The sequence below is a fragment of the Notolabrus celidotus genome, chromosome 7 (genome assembly GCF_009762535.1).
Source record: "Notolabrus celidotus isolate fNotCel1 chromosome 7, fNotCel1.pri, whole genome shotgun sequence".
Taxonomy (NCBI): domain Eukaryota; kingdom Metazoa; phylum Chordata; class Actinopteri; order Labriformes; family Labridae; genus Notolabrus; species Notolabrus celidotus.
Window position 1 is genome coordinate 18,072,492 of NC_048278.1, and position 17,395 is coordinate 18,089,886.

Below are 17,395 nucleotides of genomic sequence, written 5' to 3' on the forward strand. Positions count from 1 at the left end.
TGCATCATGTGATGAATGCAGGAGAGTGAGAGTAATTCAGTTGAAGGTAATTTTAAGAGACATAGAAGATATGACATAAACTCAGTAGCTTTTATCCTGAAACAAAACCCACAGATGATACCAGCAGTGGGTTTAAATGTCAGGAAACACAATTATTTGTGCTGGCTTTGGTACAGGAACATAAAATGCCTCATCATGTAAAATAGATCTGCTCTTAAGATTAGGACAGAGAATAAGAAGGAAGGGTCTGCTGTTGATTGCATAAAGCATCCATCCAATCGGCCTGCATGTAATGGTTGTGTTGTAGATGGACAGCGATGGTAACATTTCCTGGCAACATAAACAGGTTTCAGGGAGTCAGTGTGCCAAGTGTTAGAGTAATGAGCTTGTCAGTGGACAGCTCTGTGAGACAGTGCTGACATCAGTTTATATCTCATTTCTGCAATTTAGCTCAGTCATGGTACAACCTACTCTCAGTAAAGTAAAAGACGGGATACGTTTCTTTCTTTTATTTTAGAAAAAGGGGGGAAAAAAGATAAATACAACCAAAGACAAACAAGGCAATGTGCATTGTCAAGCAGGCACCTGTGCATCATCTTGGTTCTATACATACAGTTTGCTGTGACAAAGAACCACCTGCATTGAACACCCTCAGTATGTGCCTTAATTTCACAGTGAAAAAATAAGTCCTACAAACAAAAAGGCAACAGCAAAATAAATTATTTGATTGATCACTAAAAAAGTGTAAGGAACAAAGACAGCGTCTTCAGTTTGTAACAACGAGCACTACTCTGCAGTGCCTTAAACACACAGAGCTGAGCAGGTGTCCAAAGGTTTGATTGAACATTGGATAAATAACAGCTGTAAAATGTGAGAATCAAACAGGTTTAGCTAGAACAAACATCACCATCGAAGGTGCTTTTCTGTAGCATTACTGTATTTAGATCCAGATGACAATAATCGATGACCCTCTCTTAGATATTTCCATAAATAAATAAAGGAATCTCTAACATATTTACAATAATTCTCCAATTAAATTTACAAATGTAAAAAACACCGAACTGAACATGAGTGTTTTACAAAGTATTTACAGGAACTATGTACAGTGTTTTATAAGTAATCAGCTACAATTACATCTTCACTCAACTTTCTTCATTTTGGTTGACTTCATAAAACTCTGCAGCATTTTCACTTAAAATGTAAACCATCTGTGACTCTCCACACTCCAACATGTAACCTGTTTGAAGCTAAGAGCACTTTGTTAAGTGTGATTTAAGATTTAGATAGACTATGATGCATGATAGTGAAGACAAATGCCTCTGATATTGGAGCCACCAAAGGTGCAAATCTGTACCATGGAATAAAGAAGTTTACAATTACACATTTATGTACAACAATAATGTTAATCACAGCTAAAAAATAGTAACTACCGCAGAGGCTGATTTCAATGTATTGGGGTCAGTAAGGACTTCATCCAATAGACTCCACTTGATAAGAGTGTGGTTGGAAGGCACAGGTGTGACTTAAGACAAAAAGGGTCAGGCTTTTCAAGTTAAACTGGCTAAACATGTCACTCTTGTCATATATAATGAAGTAATTAACAGTCAAACTGTGTGTTGGTGTTGAAGTATTCAAACATCTGCTTCACAGACCAGAATGCTTCTATGGACAATTTTCAGCTAGCTTCAAAAGAGGCAAGGCTCTGAGGTTAAGATCAGTGTCTTCAGAAACTGGCATTAGTCCTTCATTTAGAAACCAGTTTATGGTCAGACCAAATGGCTTCCTAGAGTTACTTTTTCATGCTGAAGTTTTGAAGATCTTCTTTTTTCTTTTGTTCTTTCTTCAGACTTGGACGGCACAGTGCTGAGGTCAGAAACATAAGCCACAGAATGAGGTCACCACGGGGAAGGGGGGGGGCTGTTAAGCAGCAGCAGCAGCAGTGGAAAATAATGGCCTTAGTTGCGTCACATTTGCATTAAACAAAATCACTTCAAAATAAAGGTGGTGTCTTCTTCATCTTTGGGTCATGCAACATCCATGTCCTCCATGCTTAGTATTTGCCTCTGCAATAAAAAACAAATAACATTGGTATAAGCAACGCTGTTAAACGGTCTACAATTTCACAGACTATATTTCACTGAAAGCAAAGTTACTTGGTATTAAACGAACATACCTGAGGATACACGTAGCCATCGGAGCTGGTCCTGCAGATGTGGAGCTCGTCCTCTGTGGTTTTCTGATACACAGGGTTGTCAAAGTGGATAGTGTTGGTGTTCTTCAGACGCCAGTGTCTCAATAGTAACATTGCTCCAAAGACCAGCAGGGCCAGCATCACTACAGAGCAAACAGGAATTGAAGGTCATTGGTGATAAGCTTTGAAAGTGTGTCTGAATTAAAGAGACATTTATGTTGTTTGTGAAAGTGAGTTAAGCCATGAAGTGTTGAATGTAAAACTTACTTATTGGCAACACAACATATAGTGCAATAGGATGGGATGAGGGAGCTTCTTCAGGCAAAGCTGCTAATCTGTTACCTGAAAGAGCAGAGAGAACAATATTTTTTTTCCATTTTCCTGCTTAGCTTAGCTTCAGGATGCTTGAGAGACAAGAAACTGCCCAACAACAGCCCCTGTAAAAGCCCAACTAAACTCATCGTAGGTTACAGCTATGCTAGCTCACCCTCAAGGCAGTACTCATGAACAGCAGCTGCTTCAAGCCAAGTATTAACACCAGCATGCTAATATGTTTAAAGAATGAATTAAGTAATATACTGCAGGTATTATGTTAAAGTATTGAACAAAATAAATTACCAGATGACTGCATTGCAAAGTCAGGGTATCACTAAATGTATTATAACAACCAATATAAAAATACTAGCATGGTTGAAAACTAACTCCTTTTTGCATTAGTAAATGGACATAAGATGAGCACAATAAACCATCTTATTGTTATCATTTTATCAAACATAGCATTTTTCCAGCAGTTTCTCAAAATCCCTTCCCATACCTTGAGCAGTGGCAGCAGGCTGCTGTGTGCTCTGTGTGGGTTGGCTAGATGAGGCACTCTGGGGTTTTTCTGGAGCTCTGGTGGTAGCTGTAGTTGTGGTAGGAAGAGGCTGAACGGGCTTGGTAGCCTCTGTTGGAGCTTTGGGTGGAAGAGGTGCAACAGTTTTCTTCTCAGGAGGAGGGGCAACTGAGGCTGCAAGGATTATGAATATAAAGATCAGATAACTCATAACTTGATGCTAACTTTGTGTTTATTTGTTCTTCAATGTACAGAGGACACCTACCAGTCACACATCTCTTCATATCAGATGCCATGGTTGAGTTGTCAGGACAGGCGCAAGTGAATTTGGGGGAGCGCTGGTTGATAACAGGGGCAGGTAGGCACAGAAACTCACAACCTCCATTGATACTGTTTCTCTCTCTGCACCAGTTTGTACCTGCAAGATAAGAAGGTGAACTCAAGCATAAGAAATAATTTCATGGCCTCATTAATGTTTTTTAAAATAGGCCTAGAGTGAGTGATGTTTTTGTACCGATTGGCTGCTTGAGGTCATGGTACAGTACAATGTCTTCTGGCTGGACCAGGTCCATAGCTAGCTTGGTGATGTTCTTTCCTGTCAGGCGGTTGGCACTAAAAACAGCGCTGTTGGTCATGTCTGTCCAAAACACTTTCTCCTGTTTAAAAGATAAACGCCCCTTGATTAACAACATTCTTCAAATTGATTAGTTTGTCATTTGCACACATTTCCTGACACTGATTAATTATAAAGTCTGATTAAGAATTAGCACCAATGATCCAAGTTTATGGAGAATAAAGTACAGACTCAGCTCATTATACTTCTAAACCATTTCAGCTAGAGGAATCTTACAGTGCATTAGCTGGATTTCACTGGTCAGAGAGGGATCATAGTCTCAATGATGATTATGTTAATGCTTGTAACCACAAGTAGCCAAGTTCAGTTCAACTTTCCATTAAATGGCAAGAATTAACAACATGACCTGAGCACATTAAACCCTCAATGACTTCATTGTCATATTGAGACATGTTGGCTTTGTTACTAACCTCAAACACAGCCAGAGAGAGAGGGTGGGAGAGTTTCTCTACACTGTGAATTAGATTATGTCGAGTTCCCCCATTCATATCAACACTGGACAAGGTATGCAACTTGGAGTCCACCCAGTACAGACGCTGGTTATTCATGTCTGTCCAGGAAAACACACAAAGACAGATATATTAGACTGACCATTAAAACTGCATGCTACCACAGCTTAAATTGAGGTTTTTGAATACATTCAGTTCACCCATGCTTACCAAGGGTGATGCCATTAGGCCACACGATGCCATCCGTCACCAGCACAGTGCGATCAGCTCCATTCAACCCACTCCTCTCTATCCTGGCGTCCTCACCCCAGTCTGTCCAATACATAAAGCTGGAGAGAACACAGGAGAATGGAAATAATGAGCCAAAGATCAACAAAATCCTTCAGTTGATCCTAAAAACAAGAAACGAACCATCAACCCGTTGTGTTTACACTTACTTGTTTACTGGGTCAATTGTGATGGCTCTGGGCTTGTCCAGGTTTTCTTTGATCAAGGTTCTCCTCTTGCTGCCGTCTGTCGTTGCCACAGAGATTGTCCTTAAATTGCTGTCAGTCCAGTAGATGTTGCCATGGATCCAATCCACTGCAATGCCTTCTGGCGCCTCAATCCCACTCCCAATCACTATAGTATGTTGAGAGGACTCACTGGCCACATCTAACTTGGAGCTATCAGTATGAAAAGGTTGAGAGTTTCATGTTAGCCATGGGTACTGCTCTGTCTGTACTTCAGCCTACATTAAAGTCTTTAACTCAAATTATTGTCATTGACTTGACAAAGCTTTCTGCCACAGATCTTACTAAAACTCTGCAAAACCAAGACAAAAAAGAAGATCCAGGACGTTTTTGGAGTCTCTCTGACCTGTAGATTTTCTTCAGGGACAGATCAGACCAGAAGATCATCTTGTTGGGCACGTCTATGTCCAAAGCCACCGCGTTCTTCAACTCAGGGATGAGACGGATGTACTCCCTTCGGTCCACTGTCATCTTCCTCACCTCATGTCTATTGGTGAAGTAGAGGGTGGGCACAGTGCCTGGAGGACAAAAACAACAGAATAATTAAACATTGCATATAGTCCTTAATTCAAATCTACAGGATATTTCAGATAATAGGACAAGTGTGGGCTGAGACTTTCTTTCAAACTTTACCTGATTCAGCCTTGCACGTCTTGCTCATTGGGTCGATCTCATAGCCGGTCTCACAATCACACTTGTAGCTGCCGGGTAGGTTGATGCAGATCTGACTGCAAGTGTCCGGCACAGCACATTCATCAATGTCTGTAGGTGGAGCAACAAGAGGGTGGTTGAGTGATAGATGGCCTTTTCCTACAAACTCAAGTCATTTCAAAGTACATCTAATTGGCCTAAAGCTTGCTGAAGCATACTCTCTGAAGCATACTCTGTTTTCGTTTTCAGAATTGCCCCTCTCACCTTCACAGGTTTTATTGTCCATCTTCAGTCTGTATCCAGAATGGCAGGAGCAGTTGTAGCCAACCTTTAGATCATTGCAGATTTGGGAGCAGCCGCCTCTGTCGATCAAGCACTCGTTGTTGCCTGTGGAGACACACATACACAGAGCCTTATAATACAATCCATTAAAAAACATTTTCCTTTTAGTAGCTCAAATTGACAATGAACCCACTCTTTTAAACCCCATCTCTCCAAGCCAGTCAGCCAAAGCTGCTTAGCTAGTTGTCCTGATCATATTTTCCGGGCTGTGCTGTGGTTAAACTTTCTCTAAGTGTAAACCCAACCTCTGACACTCTTCTTAGTTCTGATTCTTGGTGGCTGGTAAAGCAAGTCTCAACTCACCACACTCTTTGACAGGTTCATCAGACCAGTCCCTGCAGTCCCTCTGTTTGTCGCACACTTTCTCCATGCTGATACACTCCCCGCTTCTACACTTGAACTTGGTGGGGCCTTCACATACACTATCTGCAGAGAGGAACAGAGAAGTACGAGTTCAGCTATGACTCAATGATCTAAAAATGTTTTACAAAGACTTGTCCATAGGTCATGAAGAAAATAATATGAGCATTCATCTCTTTTGGCTCACCTATGTGACAGCCAATTTCATCACTGAGGTCCCTGCAGTCATGCTGTCTGTCACACTGGAGGCTGCCATGGATACAGGTACCATCATTACACTGGAACTGATCTGGACCACATGTGGGAAGACCTAGAGAAAGAAGACAAGTTGAGTAAGGCATGAAAAGAAAGAAGCAGTAAGAGGACACTGGACTGATGATCTGCAACGATTCCTTCCTGTGACTGTGATTTTGTATGCTCAAGAATGAATAGGCTGAATGTTAGACTCCGTTTTCTAAAGTGGGCGATAAATATGAGTCAGATTAGATTTATCAAGAAGAATAGGTTTGCAGAAGAGGGGATGGATGAAGTTTTTTTTTTTTTTTTTTTAAATTGGGAATTAATATCATTAACAAGAAAGCCAACTTACTGCAGTTGACCTCATCCGATCGGTCCTGGCAGTCCATGCCTCCATCACACCTCCAGCTGTTGTTAATACACTCCCCGCTCGTGCACTGGAACTCATGGACACCACAGGTCACCGCTGTCTTCACATGTGTCCGCCCCTCACAGTTCTCCGGCCACTCATCAGACCCATCGGCACAGTCACGATCTCCGTCGCAGCGCCACAGCGCCGGGACACACACTGAGTTGTGACACTGGAAAGAGAGAGAGCTGCAGGTGGGTTTGGGGCAGGAAGCCTCGTCTGAGCCGTCGGAACAGTCGTTGTCTTTGTCGCAAACGAAGGCGGTGGATATACACTGGCCATTGGTGCACTGAAACTCGCCATCTTTGCATTGTTTGGCCGCTGTGGAGGAAGAGTAGAGAGGGGGAGATGCGTTTATGTGCTGTTTTAACAAGAGATAGCCAGTAGTATAACACAACAAAGTCATCGTCTGGATCCAATTTTTTTTTTACTTTTTATTTAAAGCTGCTGTTGGTAGTCGTGATATAAACATCAGTTTGGAAAGAGAATTTGAATGTCAACACTACAGAAAAGCAGAAAAAAAGTACAGTTTTTTTAGACCATTCCTACCAACAGCAGCTTTAACTTTAGTTGAGTAGTAATTTATTTCTATATTTATTTGTCTACAAACATTATGAGATTTTGTTATTGTTGTTATTGTTATTGATCTGTTTGTTGTTAGGAGTGTGTAGATACGTCAGGAAATAAACTTACTGCAGTTTGTCTCGTCAGCACCGTTCCTGCAGTCAGCCTTGCCATCACAGTGCCAGCTTCCAGGTATACACTGGTGCATGGGAGCGCCGCAGTTGAACTCTGACTGAAGACATGTTTTGGTTGCTGTAGGCAGAAACAGAAAGTGTTACTAAATTAGTTTATTTATTGGCAGAAAGGTATGTCTTGTGATAAAAGTGAGAATATATTGCTATAATGAACGACAATTGTGCCTTATCCATTTACTGTTGTAGCTACTGTAATGTTTGTGATGTTTCCAACCTCTCAAATGTGCAGATTGACGTTTTCCTTATTCAGATATGATAGCAAATTAGAATCTTTTGGCTGTTTGAAGTTATAATTCTTAGTCCCTTATTGGTGTTACTTTGTGAGTTGATTAATGTTGGGTAAAATAGTTCATTGTTGCATCTAGATATATATAAGTTTGGCTTAAATTTTGGTTGGGAAACATAACCTACCACAGGTTTCTGGTAACTCGTCTGTTCCATCACCACAATCGTCTGTCCCATCACAAATCCACCTGTGAGTGATGCACCTCCCATTCCCACACTTTAACTGAGTGGAGCTGCATGTCAAGGCTGCATCTGTGAATGATGACATAGTTACATTTTTAAACACAACATGATAACAAACTACAACTTGCACTTTCTTGCTTGTAAGCATGATGTGGTAACATGGGCTTGTGTCGACTCAAAAACTAATGTCCTTTTGCTGTAAATATTTAACTGAAAATTACACAAAGTGACAATTAAAGGACACCGTTTTGATAAGAGACAGTGAAAAAGCCACACCTTCTCTTTGCTGGACTAAGAGGAGACTACCAAATGAAGATAACAAGACTTTGTGGCTCCCTGGCTCATGTTTAAACCAGATATGATAACATGAGACAAATGTTAAATATTTGGACAGAGAAAGCCCCTCCTAATGCATCACAAAATAAACAGTATAGTCTTCTTTACTCTGCATGGCACACATGTAGTCATTACTACAAAACTATATATATATCCATCAAACCATCCAATGTTTTCACGTCGAGTTAGGACCTTCAAGGCTATATTTATTATAGAATTAAAGTTGAAATGTGAGAAAAAGAAAATAAGAATGCATGGAATAATAAACAGCAGATTCAATAGAAAAGAAACAGGCTAAAAACTGTTGGATAGATATTGGATAATTGTTGAAGATGTTTTTAATTGACATTTTTTTATTCTTTAGAATGTTTTGTTACATATCTAAAAATAATATATTGATATCTTAGATCCCCAGGTGTACATACAGGTTTAGCAAATAGTAATGTTACCATAGATAAAGTCTATTGTATCATATTCTGTTGGATCATATCATATCATATCTTAATGTATCGCACTGTAACATTGTTTATCCCATTGAAACATATTGTATCATATAATATTGTAACCATATGTGTTTGTGTGACAAAAGGAATGCTGGCTTAGCCAAACTACACACACCTTATTTCACAATGGGGTGACACATTTCAGGTATGACACAGGACTCATAGTCCTCTTTTATCATGACCGTGCCAACAGCTTTACTACTCAGTCTGAGGAAAAAAAGTCTGAAGTGGTGAGGCCTTTGACTGACCATGGTGTATTTTGGGCTCAGAGGTCACACCCCCAAGATGATCACACCTCGGTGAAGCCTCTATTCAGAGCAAAGAGGACCTCAACATCACATGTGTGAGATCAACACAGGCCATTTCACACTCCTGCAAGTGTGTAGCAAGTTTTTTGTGTGTGTCATCCTCCATCATTTTTGTCCCAACTGTTCCTCCTGACATGACAGACTATCCCTTTAAGACAATAGAAGGGAGGAGTTGAACAATCACACCACCAGGAGCTGATTGGTCTCAGAGAGGCATTCCTCATAACAGCATTACTACGGCGACCCACAGACAGAGGCGGGGACACTAAACACAAGGAAGTCTGTCAACGTGAGTGAGACTTAGTGATGCTGGCTTAAAAAAACAAAACAGGTCTGACTCATAACAAAATTTAGAAGACAATACCTTCTGGGCTCACCACCAAAAGTTGCCTCCTTTCTGCTATGAGAATGTGTGAACAAAAACAGAAGAGTTTGATATACTTTTCTTTTCTTTCTTTTTTTTTTTTTTACTATTCTTGGGAGTTTCATCTTTTAAAATTTTGGCTGGTCTTTAGAGACGCTTCCAGTGCACTTCTTTTGGGAAACCACAAATGCTCCCACACATACTTGAAAGAGAGACCAGGCATCCTGCCAGCATGAGTTCCAGGAACAGAGTTTCCAAAGCTGACTCCAGCTGTTCCACAAGATATGTGCTCATTGATTTACAGTACAACATTTAAAGACTTCCCTTTTAAGGAGCAGCTCATTCATTCCGTTTCTAGAAGAAGGAACAAAAGTAGGTCAAACGCAAGCACTTCCTGACCTTCCAGTGTCCACTGTTTTCATTTTCTACTGCTAATCTTCCCTGCAGCCTCCACATGTGGGTCACGAGTCTCCCAGGAACACCCTCAGCAAGAGGAGGTCCCCTCTTATGCTCTATGTTGAGTCTATTCTGTGGTGATACGTTTGAGGGGTTTAGCTTACGAAGGAAGAACTCATAAATCACTCTTTTACATATGAGCATCTCAAGTCCAATTTTCCAAATCCTTAATATTAATTTAACAAATTTTAATTTTAAAGACGCAAATTGGCCACTCAGTGAGCCTTCCTGCCGCTTTAAAGGTGTTCTTAAGGGGCCCTGGTTTAGCTTGACAGTTTGAAAGCATCACCCATGTGCAGAATCAAAGTACTAGCTGCATCAGTCCATGGTTTGACTTCAACCCTTAGCCCTTTGCAGTAGGTCAACTCCACTTTCTCACCAATATTTTCTTCACTTTGAACAAAAGCAAAGGCCAAATTAATTGTTCGAAGTGTCCTTTAGCACAGGTAGCTTATGTAAAAATGGAACTCAGTTACCAACGCCTAAAATATGTTGCTTTTCAAACTCTGTCAGGCACTCGTAAGCAAGCTGAGTTTGGAAACCACAACTGCATCTTACTTATAACAGCAGTAGAACTACATGCATGCAGCTTCCGTGCCCAACATAAGGCCACAGACCTCAGGTGCAAAGACCTGTTTGAACAGTATCTTCCGGGCCTCTTTTGCTTCTGCAGAAAAACTGAATCATTCAGTTGCTATATATAACCACAGTGCAAAACCTGACAACCAGGAAACCACCCAGTCGTTACACTACCATGAAAGGATAGCAGAGAACTACTATAAACACACACCATACTGTGGCTAAGGTCAGCTTCAAAATGTATGATACTTAACAAACACTGGTTGGACAACAAACACTGACAGAATGAATGGTGTACGTCATCAGCATGACAACAATCCTCCTTTGTGACAACATGTGACTTTGGACACTGACAATGGGTTCCTGTCTTTTTATGGCTTATAAATGCACCACACACCAATAACCGTCAGAGAGAGGTGTGTTTATTGACTCAGACAGCCCAGAGTTAATTAATAACCAGGACACGTGATCATCATGGAGATGAGTAGCAGGCATCTCTGTTTTGAATCTGTATTTGCGCTGGTTTAGTAATCCTCTACTTAAATCAGAAGAGTTTACTGTGGTTATATATCAATACTTCTCCATGCTAATGTTAAGTTTAGGTGCCCAGAAGTCACAAATCCAACGATCTAAAAGTAAGACTTTGAGTCTAGAAAGTGCATCCAAGTCTTGACATTTAAAACCATGCAATGAGGTCACTATTTGTAGAAAAATCCCAATGCTGCACATTTCTGGTGCGGCTTTCTCCCAAGGTTTGTCTCTTTCCTTTCCGGTTATGTATTCACTACAGCGACAGACTTCAATGAATGCTGAGTAAGTGGCTGCAGCCCTCTAATTGTACAGTGTGCTATAGAGGAATTTCCAAATGATTGATAGATGAAACTCCACTGTAATGCCTGCATGAGTCATTGCAGTGAAAGTTTAGTCTCCCATGTAGACCTTTTTCCTCCCACTCGTCTTCACTGCAAAGCATGGCCATGCCTCATTTCAGGAGTATTTTAAACACAGAATGAATGCATTAAACTAACCAAAGCCAGGCTTTTAAACAGGATTGTTTCCTGTACCACACAGACAAGTAAATCTAATGACGGAAAGTGTGTGAAACAAAGTGGGAAAAAAAGTTTTAATCAGTAAAGCTGCGTGAGTAGAGTAAAGATTATTGGGGATAACTAGAGCACCTGAAAAAAGGGGGTGAAGCCTAATTCTTACCACATTGTTGGCCTACAGGGCATTAGGGTCAGTGCTGACCAATCCTGTTAGCTGTATTAAGATTAAAAGCAAACTTTGATCAACAATTTGAGGCTGAATGCTCTTCAATTTGCCTTTGGCTCCAGAAACTAAACATTAATGATTTTAGACTATGATTGTCAAGTAATTTTATAAAATAACTTCTAATTATTCGGTTTGATTCTGCATTTCTGTGAAGTATAAGTACTTTATATGCATATATCACCATTTCTTAATTTGGTTGTATGTTATAGGAAACAACACAGAAGACAGAACAGCATATGAATTATATTGAAAGTATAGGCTACTGTTTTTTCTTCAATCTCAGTCATCCCCCTTTAAATCTTCTTGTTGAGTACGTTGTCATTTATATATCAAAACTAGTCCTATTATTAAATAAAGTTTCTAAATATCGTCCTTCATAATATCGATTCTATTTTCTCTGAAAAAAAAAAAAGGTTTTACTGTACTACACATGTCTTTGTACAATGATGTAAAATCCCGTAATACATCTGCTGCGGGGGGGATGATGATGATAACCCGCTGGAGTTGTAGCCGCACCCTTGCTCGCTGACAGCCTGTTTCCCATTACTCCCGCCCACCTGAAACCTAAAACCAGCAGCACGGACGAACGTGATTGGCTGCTCGGTTACACTCTGGAACAGAACCAATCAGAGCGCGGTCCGTATCCCATTCATTTTTACAACATGTAAACCTCACAGAGTTGTTGTCAAAGATATATTGTTTAAAAACCACTAGCCTTATTATAATTATCTTATAAAATATGTCATTTAAAGTTGAAGACACAAAACGTTTAACATACAGTGATTGTTTTACATCGAAAAAGTAAATATCCTCATTCGCAGGTCCTGCTCGCCACATTAGCATATGGAAACATTTAAACGTGCCAAGTTTAAACAACCACTAGTGCACAAATAATACAGAGCAAATGTGAAATGGACGTTTATTTTAAAACATTAAAATTGACTAATTTAATTTACCCGGTATTTTAAGCACAGTTGTATTAAGTAAGCCTCACTAACCTCGACATCCTAGAGATTCTTTCAGGAAATGTCAGATCAAGGAACGCTTTTCTTACCTGTTTGAGGCACAGAATGAATCAGCATCAGCAGACAGCACCATGCGGAAAGTCCGGTGATTCCTCTCTCCCATGTCTCCAACATGTCCAGTCCTCTTTATTGCCCCTTGTATGCCAGCTGGAGAAAAGTCACCCAGGTATGAAGGGAGTGGGTTTGTGCTTTAAAGAGTGGTTCCGACAGAGCGGCCAGACAGCAGAGTCACGCTGAGGGTGTGCGCACCAGCAAAATATTAAGAGGCCCGAGTCCCATCTGAGTTTGTATGGAGCTGACAGGAGGGAGGTGCCAGAGCAGTGGTGTGATGTTTGAAATTCGACGTGAACACCGCCGGGGGGCGGAGCCACACGGTTGCTACATCACCGAGTGAGTTAGTCGACCTTCCATCACCCCTCCATCCACCCATCTTCCTCTTAAACCACACTCTCTCTATGTGTGTGTGTGTGTGTGTGTGTGTGTGTGTGTGTGTTCGGCGTGTAGGATGGAGAATGAATGAAAGGAAATGGAAAAACTGAAAGACAGGCCCAACAAAGGCAGTTTTCAACTCCCAGGCATTTATCGATGTCAAAAAGTGTCTGTAGCAGGAAGCAGCTTTTTATCTGATGTTACTGTAGAGAGTGAAAATAAAACCATAGTCATAGCCTGTTTCATTATTAGCTTTACGTCCACAATAGGGAGGATTTTATGAAACAACAAATGTACCTGTACACTTCCAGTCTTGTGCTACAGCAGGTTTTTTTTGTGGGTAAACTTTGGGTTGATACTGTAGGTTTGTTTCCCATAGAGATTAGTTGAGGGTTGCTGATGTATAACTAAATATGCATGATAAAAATTTGCTTGTTTTAGGTGAATTGTTAATCACATCATTAAAAAACTAATTTTGATTTGCTTCAAACTTCAGTAATGGGTTATAAAATCCCACATAAATGTAAAAGAAGCTAATAATGAGGCTTAGTGAAGTTAAAGGTATCACAGTTCAATCGCCTTTTCTGGTGCTCCTGTCAGTGTCCTGGAAATCAAAAAGGTTTTGCTGTAATGCCTATTTTAACAGCCAGTGTGACCAAATAAAAACCATTTGAATGTAAACAAGTCTTTCCTGTTTCAAGAAAGACTTTGTAAAACCTTTCCTACAAAGACAAATCCAAAGACATCAGATGCATTTACATATTCTGATAGAGATCACTGTACTCTACATAAAACCTGTGTAAATGTCAGTAGTGGTATCAAACATTAGCATCAAACTACTGCTGAAGTATTCAAATGTTAAGAATACTAGGATGATCAGTGAACCTGGTCACTGCATCTATTTCACAACAAACAGCACATTTGCAAAACAAAATTTCACATGTAATTATGCAAAATGTGTCTTTGAAAGATAAAAACCTGTCCTTTAATATTGGTCTAATATATTGGTTTAATAAAACTAAAATGAGTCATTTGGACGCGGATGTCTGAAGTTTCAATTTTTTCCAAAGAGGATAATTTATTTGGAGATAGTACCCGGCTTTTTCCAAAGAGGTGGATATCAACTGTCTTATCTCAGGGAAGTGATTCAGTTTTTTAAATGCTACCCACCAAGCATCATCAGTCAATGAAGCAGACAGACTTTTCATTTATGGCAATAGAGGTAATAACTATGAGGTGAATCAGACTGGAAGTGGTTCTATGAGGTGTGTGTGTGTGTGTGTGTGTAGGGGGGGGGGGGACTTGCCTAACTCTCAGTGGTAAGAATCAGGGATTGAGCAGTGGGAGGTATTCCTGGAATGTCGTAATAGCTGCTGGATTACAAATTCTGCTACACCCACCCATCACTACATACTGTTTACACACCCACTGAAAGGCACCCTGAAAGTGTGTGTGAGTGTGTATGTGCACGGTACATTTTAAACTACACCTAACGCACACAACTTCAGAATTTATCTCCAAAGACTTCTGCATAAGACAGTAACTTGTGAGTCATATGTGAATCATACACATGCTGAACTCTGCTGTTTAGTCAAACTAAGATCATTCATCATAATTGTTGAATTAATATTAGACATAAGAATAGTGTTTCTTTACGATCCTAAATTAGACATTTTCAGAGTATATGAAGGACCACAACTCACAGCAGACATTTTGACTTTTCATAAACACTCAGGTGTTACTAGAGATATTAACTGCAGCTCTGTTCTATTCAGGTGTCGCAGTGAACCAGCATGAAAAATAGGACTACACTCAAACTGGAGTTTATTTAACATTCACACCTGTGACAAAATCAATGACTTTGTTACCATTTTCCTCTTCAGAATTTCTATTTTAGTATCTGTGACAAGCCCTCCTGATCTCTGCCTAGTCTGATTGAGTTTCCTCCACCCCCCTTGTATGTGGTGGTCTGGTCTAGCAGAGTCCAGGTCACTGCTGGACCAGGCAGCTCACCTGGGCTGTTGAGCCGGCAAAGCTGGCCAGGTCAGTCTGACTTTCTCTCCGTCTGCAACCCCCTCCTCTTGTCCTTTGGCATTCAACGCCTCTATTTACACAATTACTGATTGTTCACATTTTGTTTTGTAAATCATGGTATTTAAACTGAGCTTTTCTTGACCTCCTTTGTGATATCCCATACTACGGCAGCAGGACATTATCTCATCTGTCAGCAGTGATATGGTTTTTAAGCTATTTTCCACAAGTCCTACTCTTGAAAGGTTTGGTAAAAATAATACAATAAATTCTAAATATACCAATTGAATTGATTCATCACAGTTAAAAGTATTGTATTCCTCATGTAAATGGCTGTATTGACGACTGTTTGTATTTGTCCGGCACCTTTTAGTTCTATCAAATTCAGAATTTGAGACAAAATATCTACATGCGCCCAATTATAGTATGAACATGTGTATGTGCCGCATTTTCTTGGCACAAATTTAGTGTCACTTGTTAATCTAATGTAATGCAATATAATTTAATATATTCTTACACTGTTAATAGTGGAAACAAATAAGTGATGTGAATTGATTTTAAGAGGCAGAGAACTAAGCTACCTTATAGGTTCTTCTCTCATAGGGAGCATCCCAGCAGTCAGCACTGCAAAAACACTAAACCCAGAATCATACAAAGGTACCATATCACACGTTATATCAATACAAGGAGAGCATACTGTACACTACTTTATCTTATACTGATTGAGTGTGTACAGTATGTGTGTGTGTGTGTGTGTGTGTGTGTGTGTGTGTGTGTGTGTGTGTGTGTGTGTGTGTGTGTTTTGCAGCCATGTGAAAATCATGTTCAGTGTCTCAGGGTCAACAGACAAGATAAATGTACACACAGACAGATAGACAAACACACTGAAAGGTTTGAAGGACAGTTGTGCATTTACATGTAAACATCATATCAAAGAATAAACATAAACATAAACATAAACACAAACACACACACACACACACACACACACACACACACACACACACGCACACACACACACACACACACACACACACACTTACACTTTATGGGAGCATGCATGTGATTTTATGTCTTATGATTGTGTGGTCTTCTTATAGTCGACAGTCTTTTAACATAGAGGTCCAAACATCTGTATGACAAAGAGGTGCTTCATGGGATGAAAAGCAATTATTAACTCCTTATTAACCCCTTATTTTCTTTTAAAGGTTTTCTATGTGGTAGTCTCAACTACACACACATACAGTACACATACAAATATTTTCTGTCTTCTATAAACTGTAAGAATCCGATTCATTGCTAAGACGCAAAAGTGAAAGTGTATGAAGCTGCTAAAATAATGCTGTCAATAGACATATATGAATGTTGAATTGTGACTTGGATGATGCTTTGTTTTCTGTTCAGATCATCTTTAAAAAGCTGACTGCTGTCCACCTTAACAGCAAAGGGAATGTGAATATAGTATGTTAGTGTAAACACTCTGGTGATGAAGACATGGGTCCATAAGTAATGCTGGATGTCTTCAGTGAACTCCAGTCTTAGTACCCCCAACACTGACGGATGTTGACAGCAGGTTTTGAGTTGCTAAAGACATCTGTGGTTTCTTAGAAATCAGGAAGCAGAATTGCCACCTCCCCCTCTCCTCTAAAAGGAGCAAACACTTTGACCCTAAACACAGAGCTCCCTGTCCAGGTTGTGTTCAAACCCCCACACATGCAAAGTTTCCTAAAGTAGACACTGCACATTCAACATATTTATCTGCCAACCAGCCTGTAACATAAACATAAACATGTGGGTAAGAGTGAGGTTGTTTATATAATTTGCATAAGGAATTTCTGTATCTATTGACCTTACCGCAAGACCTTACTGAGAAGTGTGTAGAGGGGGATGGGCAGGGACAAGGTCAAATTGGGCCAAGCCTGGATTTTAAAATCCTCTGAGTGATTCTATAACATGATCTTAAACGACTGTCTTTCTGAAAACTTTAACATTAAAAATATTTGAGAATCACTGTTTAAGTAGTTGGTATAAGCAGTCTTTTTGTGTTAAATGAGGCAGGGGGGTAATAACAAATAGGCCACTGTTGTAGGATACCTCCTCCTAGAGGTCAAACAGAGTTACTGCATCTCATAGATTTAATGACAGAAGTCGGAGCTGCTGCAGGGTTTGAAAATAAAATGCCAAGTCATCCTAAAGATTTTCTTTTCTTCACTAGATAAAGTACATTTTGCTGCAGGAGGATTTTGATG

The 17,395-nt window shown here is 40.0% G+C and overlaps 1 protein-coding gene across 1 annotated transcript; it reads right to left on the bottom strand.

The window, feature by feature from the left end:
* Positions 1 to 494: 494 nt before the first annotated feature.
* ldlrb (low density lipoprotein receptor b) lies at positions 495 to 12,952 on the bottom strand. The gene is made up of 18 exons (XM_034688595.1): positions 12,716 to 12,952; positions 7,787 to 7,912; positions 7,311 to 7,433; positions 6,561 to 6,938; positions 6,159 to 6,281; positions 5,915 to 6,037; positions 5,534 to 5,656; positions 5,252 to 5,380; positions 4,965 to 5,136; positions 4,544 to 4,771; positions 4,317 to 4,435; positions 4,068 to 4,207; positions 3,538 to 3,679; positions 3,289 to 3,441; positions 3,006 to 3,197; positions 2,459 to 2,533; positions 2,174 to 2,334; positions 495 to 2,063 (listed from the first exon to the last, which is right to left on the bottom strand). The coding sequence occupies exons 1-18, from the start codon at positions 12,798 to 12,800 to the stop codon at positions 2,025 to 2,027; spliced, it is 2,631 nt and encodes an 876-aa protein (XP_034544486.1). The 5' UTR covers positions 12,801 to 12,952; the 3' UTR covers positions 495 to 2,024.
* Between the last annotated feature and the right edge of the window lie 4,443 nt (positions 12,953 to 17,395).

What these genes read in the sequence shown, in the direction of transcription:
- ldlrb (XM_034688595.1), bottom strand. Translation starts at nt 12,800, where the DNA reads ATGTTGGAGACATGGGAGAGAGGAATCACCGGACTTTCCGCATGGTGC. An exon ending in TGAAATTGGCTGTCACATAG is followed by an intron (nt 6,038 to 6,158) that starts GTGAGCCAAAAG and finishes TCCTCTCTGCAG; the next exon opens with ATAGTGTATGTGAAGGCCCC. An exon ending in TGACCTCAAGCAGCCAATCG is followed by an intron (nt 3,442 to 3,537) that starts GTACAAAAACAT and finishes CTTATCTTGCAG; the next exon opens with GTACAAACTGGTGCAGAGAG.